The following is a 12,011-nucleotide window of genomic DNA, read 5'->3' as shown; positions in this document are numbered from 1 at the left end:
GAATGAATGGGGCCATGTATCGTGAGATTTTGAGTGAAAACCTTCCATCAGCAAGGGCATTGAAGATGAAACGTGGCTGGGTCTTTCAGCATGACAATGATCCCAAACACACCGCCCGGGCAACGAAGGAGTGGCTTCGTAAGAAGCATTTCAAGGTCCTGGAGTGGCCTAGCCAGTCTCCAGATCTCAACCCCATCGAAAATCTTTGGAGGGAGTTGAAAGTCCGTGTTGCCCAGCGACAGCCCCAAAACATTACTGCTCTAGAGGAGATCTGCATGGAGGAATGGGCCAAAATACCAGCAACAGTGTGTGAAAACCTTGTGAAGACTTACAGAAAACGTTTGACCTCTGTCATTGCCAACAAAGGGTATATAACAAAGTATTGAGATGAAATTTTGTTATTGACCAAATACTTATTTTCCACCATAATTTGCAAATAAATTCTTTAAAAATCCTACAATGTGATTTTCTGATTTTTTTTTTCATTTTGTCTCTCATAGTTGAGGTATACCTATGATGAAAATTACAGGCCTCTCTCATCTTTTTAAGTGGGAGATCTTGCACAATTGGTAGCTGACTAAATACTTTTTTGCCCCACTGTATATAACAGTTATATGTATAAATTATAAAACACTATTATGACAAGGTAATGTTTAATTTATTATATTAGCCTATATATATATATATATATTTATTACATTTTATATGATCATCTCACACATGGATCTGCATTTTCTATAATAAAAATACATATCTGATATGACTTAATATATAATTAGCATCAAACAAGCAATATAATTCTTATTCTCAAGGATTAAAGATTAAATGGGGAAAAAAATAAAAATGATTGCAAAACCATCAATTAGGTGGCGATATGCACTAAGCATAAGGCCTACATGACCGTTGAACAGAAGAAGAAAGCAGCAGTATGGCGCTCTTATTCTTAGCGTCCGTTTCCATAGTGATTCGTCGCTCTGTTGAGAATGTCTCGAATCTTAACCAGGAACATACTCTGAGTTGAATGAACTTACTCCCGGACGCGTTTTTGGAACCACATACCTCGAGTAAGCAAGGTTTGGGGTTAATCAACCGAAAGTTCAGGGTTTATCTGATGGTAAGTTAACCATGCTTTCTGGAATACACCCCTGGTCCACCAACTGAGCCTGGTTTCTCTCAAGGCTTTTCTCCACTACTGTCACCTGTGTTTGTGTTCATTGCCAATAGGTGTGTTCGACTCGAAGCGGTGCTGCGCAGTTCGATCAGTGCGTAACATCAAAGTACGGTGAGAGCTATTTGAAAACACGAAGAGCTGTCTGCTCACTATAGCTCTCATGATTCTTTGATACAAACCGTCTGCGCAGTGCCGTTTAAAGTCAAACACACCTATTGTCACCTGCCTGCTCAGTTGTGTTTTAAAAACAGGCAATATTCGGAAATGATCAATTAGGCTGCACTGGCATTTTTAGATAAGAACAAAAGCTTGAACTGAATTGAGCTAAATAAGGACACTATTTTCTGCCTTCATAATTGATGAACTTTGCAATTAACGTGAACTGATTTAACAATAATAATAATGACACTTATAATAATAATGGCATTTAATATTAATTTGTGAATGCAAAAATCTACAAAGTTTCAAAGAGTATTTCCATATTCACAAACGACAAGAAAGAATTGAGAACAACTGAACTATAGCAAAGCAGATGCTCAGGTGCGGCCACAGGCCTTCATATGTAAAAAAAAAAATAAAAAGCCAAAAAAGTGCAAATTATACAGAGGTGAAGCACGCAAATCAGATTTGGGCCACATTCAGCTGCAGTGTGAACGCAGCTTTAGTTTCACACAGATACGTATTTTCTGGTGCCATTTTAAACTGCCAAGCCATTTAAAACGCTTTCCACATGAAAAACACAAATATGGTCTCACATCTGCATGACTTTTCAGGTGTATCTGTAAATGTGATGGCAAAATAAATTTTTTATCACACTGGTCACAATTAAACTGTCTTCGTCCAGAGTAAATGTGCAGTGGATTTTTTAAACTGTTCCTTTTTCTAAGTCTCTTTCCACTCGCAGAGCACTGGAATTTCTTTCCAGAATGTCTTTGCAAATGACGTTTCAGGTCTCTTTTGAATGAGAAACTCTTCTTACACTGAAGACACATGAAAGGTTTCGCTCCAGTGTGAAGCCTTGTGTGAATCTGAAGGCTTATTTTCTGACTGAAACTCTTTCCACACTCAGTGCAGGTGAAAGGTTTCTCTCCAGTGTGAATTCTCATGTGAGTCTTCAGGTTTCCTTTAAAACTGAAACTCTTTCCACAGTCATGGCATGTGAAAGACGTCTCTTGGGAGTGAATTTTTAAGTGCCAGCTAAGGCGTCTCTTGTCTGGGAATCTCTTTCCACACTGCTGACAATTAAAAGAGTTCTCGCTTGAGTGAAGCTTCATGTGGTAAGTAAGGGTTTTTTCACGTGTAAAACATTTTCTACACTGAACACACATGAATGGCTTCTCTCCTGTGTGAGTTTTCATGTGAGCTGTAAGGTTTCCTTTTAGTGAGAAGCTCTTTTCACACAGTTTGCAGGTAAAAGGCCTCTCTCCTGTGTGACTTCTCATGTGGGACTCAAGGTTTGTTTTATATAAGAAGCTCTTTCCACACAGTTTGCAGGTGTAAGAACTCTCTCCAGTGTGAATTTTCATATGTGAATCAAGGGTTGCTTTATGTCTGAAATTTTTTCCACACTGATCACATGGAAACGGCTTCTCTCCAGTGTGAATTCTCATATGCGACTTAAGATTTCCTTTCTGTGAGAAGCTATTCCCACACTGATTGCAGGTAAAAGGCTTCTCTCCAGTGTGACTTCTCATATGGGAATCAAGGTTTGCTTTATATAAGAAGCTCTTTCCACACTGTTTGCAGGTAAAAGGCTTTTCTGCAGTGTGACTTGTCATGTGGGAGTCAAGGTGTGGTTTATTTGAGAAGCTCTTCCCACACTGTTTGCAGGTAAATTGCTTCTCTGTAGTGTGAAGTCTTTCATGAGTTTTGAGGTTTCGTTTACAACTGAAACTCTCTCCATACTGATGACATATAAAACCGTTCTCTCCTGAGTGTTCTTTCTTTGTGTGGGAATTAAGGGTTACTTTATGTTGGAAACTCTTTCCACACTGATCACATGAGAATGGCTTCTCTCCAGTGTGACGGTTGATGTGGGAATTAAGGTCTTTTTTATGTGTGAAACTCTTTCCACACTGCTGGTGATAAAGGCATGAACAAGTTTCTCCAAGTCTTGACTGGAAACAAAACATCTAATTCTTGCAATGTTTTTGAGATGATAGTATGCTGATTTAGTTACTGCTTTGACATGACTACTAAAACTAAGGTCTGTCTCTAGAAACACCCCAAGATTTTTGACTTGGTTTTTAGTTGATTGACCCCTAGAGTCAAGGTATGCATTCACCTTGAGAACTTCATCTTTGTTTCCAAACGCAATGACTTCAGTTTTCTCCTTGTTCAACTGAAGAAAGTTCTGGCACATCCAACAGTTTATTTCATCAATGCATTGGCAGAGGGAGTCAATGGGGCTGTAGTCATTTGGAGATAAGGATAGGTAAATCTGGGTATCATCTGCATAGCTGTGATAGGCAATTTGGTTCTTTCTCATTATTTGACTCAGTGGGAGCATATACAGGCTAAACAAGAGTGGTGCAAGAATTGAGCCTTGTGGGACTCCGCATGTCATGGACGTCCACTTAGACTTATGCTCTCCTATACTCACATAATAACCTCTCCCTACTAAGTATGACCTGAACCATTTGAGTACCATCCCAGAAAGCCCGACCCAGTTTTCCAGTCTCTCTAGAAGTATGTTATGATTAACAGTGTCAAACGCAGCACTAAGATCTAGTAGTACCAGAACTGATATTTTGCCTGAATCAGAATTGAAGCGAATATCATTTATTATCTTAATAAGCGCGGTCTCTGTGCTATGATGTGCTCGGAAACCAGATTGAAAATTGTCCAGGTATCCATTTGAGTTTAAGTAGTTGTTCAGCTGAATAAAAGCCACCTTTTTTATAATCTTACCTATGAAAGGAAGATTTGATATCGGTCTATAGTTGTTCAACATTGTGTTATCAAGATTGCGCTTTTTCAGAAGGGGCTTAACAACTGCAGTTTTCAGGGAGTTTGGAAAAGTCCCAGAAAGAAGTGAAGCGTTCACCACTTCTAAGAGATCTGCTTCTAAACAGTTAAGCACACTTTTGAAAAAAGATGTGGGAAGTGTGTCAAGATAGCATGTTGACGATGTAAGGTGCTGTACTATTTCTTTAAAAATTTTGCTATCAATTGCTTCAAAAACAGACATAGTCACTTCTTTTTGAAATTGCGGTCGAATCTGTGTGACCTCTGCAAAAGTAGATATGCCAATTTCCTTTCTGATATTATTGATCTTCTCAGAAAAGAAGGAAGCAAACTCATTGCATTTACTGTCGGAGAGCATTTCACTGGGAATCTGACTTGGGGGGTTTGTCAGTCTCTTCACAGTAGCAAAAAGAGTGCGAGAATTGTTTAAGTTACTGTTTATAAGGTTTGAGAAGAAGGTCTGTCTAGCTGTGGCTAGTTCCACATTGAAAGCATGAAGGCTGTCTTTATAGATATATAGACTAACAAAGGAGTATACTTTGAAGGCTTGCGCACTCAACTGTTTGCGAAATGGAGCTTTGTGCTCGAGTATCCTACCTCTCTCATTCGGCACAAATCCAAATATTCCATAATATTTCCATATTTGCGATGTAACGTATCTGAATGCTAAACTATTATTTATTATGTAAATGACAGACTTTGTACTTCAGTCGCGTTCCAACGGTGACACAGAGGCGCACGCACTGATGTTTGGCTCACTGTATTTTATTTTGATAAAGTACCAACTGTGCTGTCAAGTTAGCAATACTGGAACTGATGTGTTTTGTGTGTGTGTGCACGCGCTCTCCGGCGCGATCACTTCAACTGTTTCCTTATACTAGCAGAATCAACTTTAAACACTTATTGTCTTATTAATAATCTCTGTATAAAGGTCTGCTTTTATTTGTGTACACTCACAATGAAAACAAAACAGATTTTATATATATAACATGTAATAATATTTAGTATTTTCACATTTAGATGGAAAAAATTGTAATTTGCACTACTGTCTTTTCAAAATAAATGAAAAGAAACTGAGCATAGTAGATCCCCCCCCCGTTGTACCAAAATCGTATCGAACCGTGACCCCTGAACCGATATGTACCGAACCGTGACATCTGTGTACCGTGCCACCCCTAATATATACATAGAGTTGATGTGTTTATTCAGAGGAAGTGTGCAGAAAAAAGTGGAAGAGTCAACAAAATCCATGTTAGCCATTTCGCAACGAGACTGGAGCCGCCTGGCAGAAGCCCCTCCCTGATGCGAATTCGCATCTGTTGTGAAGTGAAGTGAATTTCACGCGCGAGTAAACTCAAAATGTTATAGCGTCCAACTACGCGTGATTTATTCGTGTCTGGTGTGAACGTACAGTCAAAGAACAAATCTAGGCTGTCTGCTGCGGTTTTTAAAGTACAATGCAAAACTGTGCTATTTCATTCACTCATGCTTTATTTTGGCAACCCGCCAAAATAAAGTTTGAAAATGATGAAAATTTATACTTTAAAAAAAGCAAATATCAGCATTTTATTTTTAGATTTACTATAAAATAATTGTTTATTTTACACACAGTGTGTTTTTTCTAACCACCTTTTGCTTTGCTTACAGCCTTTAGTCTGTTGGGATATATTTCTACTAACTTTGCAATATTTGCCCACACGTCTTTTCCAGAACTGCTCAAATTCAGTTAAATTTGATGGTGACCATTTGTGGACTGCAGATTTCAAGTCATTCCACAGATTTTCAATGGGGTTTAAGTCTGGTCTCTGATTAGGTCATGCAAGGACATTCAACTTTTTCTCCTTTCACCACTGTGTGGTCAGTTTTGCTGTTTGCTTTGGGTCATTGTCATATTGGAAGGTAAACCTTCTTCCCATTGACAACTTTCTGGCAGAAGGCAGCAGATTTCTCTCAAGAATTTAACAGTATTTTGCCTCATCCATTTTTTTCTATCCTGATCAGTGTTCCAGTCCCTGCTGTAGAGAAACACCCCCACAACAAGATGTTATCACCTCCATGCTTTACTGTTGGAATGGTGTTATTTGGCACACAATTGAATTTTAGTCTCATCTGACCATAACACCTTTTTCCATGTGGCCTCAGAATTTTCAAGGTGCATTTGGCAAAGCTCAGTAGTGACTGCATGTGACTTTTCTTGAGGAGTGGCTTTCTTCTTGCAACCTTCTCATTTGTGGAGAATTTGTGATACTTTTGTCACATGCACACAATGACCACTGTTTGTCATACATTCCTTCAGAGTTGCTTTAGGCCTTCTGGTAGCCACTCTGACCAGATTCCTCCTGGCTCTTACATCCAGTTTGGTGTGATGTCCTGATCCAGGGAGGGTCTGTATTGTACCAAATTCCTGAGCTACAGTTGAGGTCAAAAGTTTTCATCCACCTTTCAGAATCTGCAAAATGTTAATTATTTTACCAAAATAAGAGGGATCATACAAAACTTTTGAACAGAATGGAGATGTGTAAATTTTTTAGTCTCTCAGTTGTCCTCAGTGTGAAAAGATATCAAAATCATACAGTCATTGGAAAGGGTTCAAAAACACAAAATGCTGGAAAACCAAAGAATTTGTGGGATCTGAAAGATTTTTCTGAAGAACTGCAGGCAGTTTAACTGTTCAGCACAAACAAGGGACTTATGAACAACTATCACTAAACAAAAAACACAGCTGTGGATCATTCCAGTAAAAACACATTATTAAGAACAAAGGGGATGTAAACTTTTGAATAGGGTCATTTTTATAAATTCAACTTATTTTCTCTTGTGGAATATATGTAAACATCTTTTATGTGAAATATCTTATTCAGATCAGTATTAAATAAACAATAACATGCATTTTGTATGATCCCTCTTATTTTGGTAAAATAATTAACATGTTGCAGATTCTGAAAGGGGGGTGTAAACTTTTGACCTCAACTGTAATAAAAGTGACCAGTCAAATGGCTTTGTGTACTATTGTGAATGTGATTAGCTACAACTGAGTGTATTCAAGTCATTTTTAGGAGGGAGTGATCCTTTTTCCAACTCGGTGATTGTTTTTCATTTTTATTTTCTGGCATGTTGGTGTTATATCTTTCAATTAGATGTTATAAGTTGCGCTGAGCAAATACAGCTGGATAAAACAAAAAAAATGTGTCCATCTTCATTTTAATTAGGACACTATGACATTCCTCAAAGATATCATAAATATCTGTAAATCTGGACATTTTAATACGGAGTTCAGCTTTGAGAATGAAAATCAACCTGTTTGTTCCTCAGTATCTTCTTGTATCATACTGAATGCTTCTTCAATCCTCATCTCTTCACTCTCCTCTTTAATAAATGTCATCTTTATAATAGTGTGTCCCGTGGATCTCAGTTGCTTCACCAGGAGTTTTTCTGTGTGTTTGGACACTTTGTCCTGTTTAAGAGAAAAAAAAAAAAAAACTCAAAACTCAAAACTAAGAACACAAATTATACAGGTATTTAATATTTAGGCGTTTGTTTTATATTTATTATTATTAATGAATCATCTGTTTATTTAATATTTATTATATTTAATAGATTACAATTGTAAAATTTTCATTACACGTTTGTGTTTGTTGCATTTGCGCTTCGATTTTGTGAAGCAATAATTCAATGGACTCAGAATCTTAGGGGTGTTTTCTCGGACAGAGATTAAGCCTAGTACTAGACTAAAATGGCCCTTTAAACCAGATGAATAGAAATCTGCTTTCTCTCTCATTCAACAATTTGTCTCCTTCGCATTAGCGTAGTGCAATTTTGGAGAGTATACGCTGGACACAAACTGCGTATGCTGTTCTGTGTCAGCCGCGCCACACGGATATGCTGTTTTTGTTCAAATCAAAGCGTAAATAAATGTAGAAGACACATCCGTGCGGTGCGGCTGACACAGCCAGTGTGTATCAGAGAGAGAGGGAAAAAATAAAATTATATACAGTGGGTACGGAAAGTATTCAGACCCCCTTAAATTTTTCACTCTTTGTTATATTGCAGCCATTTGCTAAAATCATTTAACCCTCATATGTCTGCAGTTTCCTGTTCCTGTCTATATGACCCCAAAATTTAAAGAATGATTGTAAAAAAAAATTTACATTTTTAATAATACATATAATATATATTTTTTTTTTGTTTACTTCTCATCTATACAGTAATGCTGTGTTTTTGGATATACAAAGTACTTTTGTACCTATTTACCACACAATTCCTCAACTATACCATTAGCTTGCGTGTGAAATATTAATTTTTTATGAAAAAAATACTTAAATGATGATCTAAATTAAATATAATTTGTTTCTGGATATTGATCTAGGTGTTAGCTGTACAATTCTGCCATCTGTTGGTCAAAGACAAACCTGAAGGAATTACAATTTAAGAAATAAATTGTTTTGTCCATAGATACCCAGCAGAGGGCAATAGAGATCCATTCATTTTACTGGATGTGGCCAACTGCTCATATTATAACTTTTGTGATACATTTTGTGAATTTATACATGTATAAACATTATACAAGACATTAAAAATAAATATTCTTTCAAATAGTAGAATTTTGGTAGTTTTTGATGCGTTTTGAAATGTCTGTTTTTACAAAATACCACAGAAATCGCCACATTAGAAACACCTAAAGGACAAGACTTAGAATCAGATTGTAGTTGAATATTATTTATTTTAATGAACCAAATGTGAAAAAAAATGATTAACTTTAGAATTTAGAAGATATTAATTTAATAATATATATATATATAAAACAGTAGCAATATGCAGAAATGAACAGGAGTGAAGAATGAACACTGATTAACAATATAATTTTTTGATAAATTCTGAACACTGAACATAAAAGCAATAACAAGCTACAAAAAAAAAAAATTATTACATAATACACATAGTAAAAAAGCACAGTCCAGAATGTTGTGAATGAACAAGTATCATGAACAAAAATCAGTCCATGCACATCTGGCACAAGTATACGGTGTGTGCAGCACAGATTTTGCAGTTTGCGCACTGCTTATCCGTTTTTGAGTCCTTGGCCCGTGGACAAACCTGACATCTTTTTCTTTTGGATGATGAAGGTTCAGTGGAAGGGCCTGGAGCATTGGAAGACTCTTGTTTTCTCTTCAGGACTGCTACAGAGGCTGGTGCATGAGGCAGGCTTTTTCGTCGCTCCATGTGAGGAGACACCAGAGCTTTCCCCAGCTCTTCTAGAAAGAGCCTCCTTTTGAAATTCTTCCCTCTCTCCCATGATGGATTTACCTCCCTCCAAACCACAAATGCATTTATGGCAGATACATCCAGGATGGTAGAAAAGACCACCATTGGTCAGCGATTTGTTTTCCGCTTACAACTGTAGCTTGCAACCATCTGCAATATTGCAAACACACACACAAATGAGTATATCTGCTGGCAAAAGAAATGCCACTCTGTCACCAACTTTGAATAAAAATTGTAAATACCTTGTCAAGGTTGTCAACTCCACCTTTGCAGCGATTGTAATCTAGGATGACATCAGGCTTCTTGTCCTCCCTGTCACTTACTTTGGTGTCTTTGTGGCATGTGCTCATCAGCAGCACATTTTTACCCCTTTTGGGGCAGTATGACACAAGACTGTGTGTCTCAGTGAATGCAAAGATAGAGGAAAAACAAACTCGGTCTCTTGTTGTCAGGAGGGCAGGTGGGAGTTCAGGCTTGTTTTTCCTAACAGTGCCGACCATTGTCAACTTTCTTCTCAGGAGCTCCTGGCCAAGGGCATATGATGTGAAGAAATTATCACATGTTACTGTGTGTCCCTGGAGACCAGTGGTCAAATCAAGGACCACACGCATGCCCTGATTTTTTTCTGGCTGCCCATCTTTTGGCTTACCGGTGTAAACCTGCATGTTCCATGCATAGCTTATCCTGGCGTCACATGCTGCCCAGATTTTTATCCCGTATTTTGCCGGCTTGTTGGGCATGTACTGCTTGAAGGGGCAGCGACCTCGGAATGGCACCAGGCACTCATCCACTGTAATGTCCATGCCAGGGTTGCACATTAGTGGGAGCCCACATCACGAATGGGTGCCAGCTTGTCACTTTCGCGCCGAGCAGGTCTTGTGTCATCAAATCGAATGACTTTAGACAATCTTCTAAATCTTCTTAGTGACATGACAGCCCGAGAAATTGCCCGTCCAGTCTCAGCCTCCCACAAACTGGACAGGGCCTCATTGTTTGAGCGATACACTCCTGCAAGAAGGAGCAGACCAATATATGCTTCCATGTCGGTCCAGTCCACATCCCTCCAGTCATCACCAAACACACGGTTCCCTTCCAGATTTGTCATTTCCAACAAGATATTTTGGATTGATGATGGAAAAAATAACAAAAAAGCTGACTTTATGTCATCTACACGAGAAATTGCAAACCTTGTTGGTCCAGGTGTCAGCTTGATCACTCATGAAGATGAAGCTCTCCCTGGTCCCTGTGGAGGTGGAGAAGTAGTCCAGGATATTTTTCCATTTTTAGATTCAAAAGTTTGTTCTGCATTTGCTTCCTCATATTCCTCATCTGATTCCTGGTACTCCTCTTCCAAACCTGTATTTTCTTCCGGAGGATTGCAGTCCTCTGGCTCAGAGTCATCTGCTTCAGTGTCTTCCAGGCATGATTCAGTTTCACTTGAATCAAGCAGGTAATCCAAAGTCTCCAGGAGAATGTATTTCTTTGCCATACTGCCACAGAATGAACTGTGTGCAGGACACCAAAGACCCTCTTTTATACCTTTCCTGTGGGAACAATTTCTCTGTTTTCAAAACAAAGTTGCAGCTCTTAGATCTCAGAGTAAACTTTCTCAAAGTTGAACAGGTCAGTTGCCTTTCAACTCTCCCTTGCTCTCTCTGCATGTGTGTGTGCGCATGCATTAGGTCTCACTGATTCACGCACACGTGTTCTACATTTGTGACTGATTTCATTTGACAAATTCCATACAGATGCTCTCTGTGACAGTCACACATCTCTCTCTCTCTCTGTGTGTGTGTGAGTGCTCTAGTACCAGGACTTCATTGTGGTATGGAAATTTTCAGATTTATTCTGGATTTATAGATTTTTTTTGACAAATGAAAAATAAAAAACAATTTTTTTTCGATTTTTCCATTCATTTCAATGTGGGGTCATATTGACCCCAAAGGTCATGAGTGTGACTTTTTTTTTACATACCTTTAGAACAACCGAATCAAGCCCAGCTTTTCTGTGCATGTATAGATAGATAATGTAGGACAAGTCACAAAATTTCATTCCTCTAAGATGAAGGGAACCATTTTTTTTAACGAATGAAACGTCAATCGGGGTCATATAGACCCCGAGGACATAAGAGGGTTAAGTTCATTTTTTTTTCCTCATTAATGTACACACAGCACCCCATATTGACAGAAAAACACAGAATTGTTGACATTTTTGCAGATTTATTAAAAAAGAAAAACTGAAATATTACATGGCCCTAAGTATTCAGACCCTTTGCTGTGACACTCATATATTTAACTCAGGTGCTGTCCATTTCTTCTGATCATCCTTGAGATGGTTCTACACCTTCATTTGAGTCCAGCTGTGTTTGATTATACTGATTGGACTTGATTAGGAAAGCCACACACCTGTCTATATAAGACCTTACAGCTCACAGTGCATGTCAGAGCAAATGAGAATCATGCTCAAAGTCAGAATTGTGGCAAGGCACAGATCTGGCCAAGGTTACAAAAAAAAAATTCTGCTGCACTTAAGGTTCCTAAGAGCACAGTGGCCTCCATAATCCTTAAATGGAAGATGTTTGGGATGACCAGAACCCTTCCTAGAGCTGGCC

The 12,011-nt window shown here is 38.3% G+C and overlaps 1 protein-coding gene and 1 pseudogene across 1 annotated transcript; both read right to left on the bottom strand.

The window, feature by feature from the left end:
* Positions 1-1,572: 1,572 nt before the first annotated feature.
* Positions 1,573-6,270, bottom strand: LOC131538503 (gastrula zinc finger protein XlCGF57.1-like). The gene is made up of 2 exons (XM_058772377.1): positions 6,253-6,270; positions 1,573-3,246 (listed from the first exon to the last, which is right to left on the bottom strand). Exons 1-2 carry the CDS (start codon positions 6,268-6,270, stop codon positions 1,810-1,812), a joined length of 1,455 nt encoding a protein of 484 aa, XP_058628360.1. The 3' UTR covers positions 1,573-1,809.
* A 2,605-nt stretch (positions 6,271-8,875) lies between these two features.
* Positions 8,876-11,527, bottom strand: LOC131538955 (piggyBac transposable element-derived protein 4-like; annotated as a pseudogene).
* Positions 11,528-12,011: the final 484 nt, after the last annotated feature.

The sequence above is a fragment of the Onychostoma macrolepis genome, chromosome 04 (genome assembly GCF_012432095.1).
Source record: "Onychostoma macrolepis isolate SWU-2019 chromosome 04, ASM1243209v1, whole genome shotgun sequence".
In the NCBI taxonomy this organism is placed as follows: domain Eukaryota; kingdom Metazoa; phylum Chordata; class Actinopteri; order Cypriniformes; family Cyprinidae; genus Onychostoma; species Onychostoma macrolepis.
This window is presented reverse-complemented; position numbering and strand designations above follow the sequence as displayed.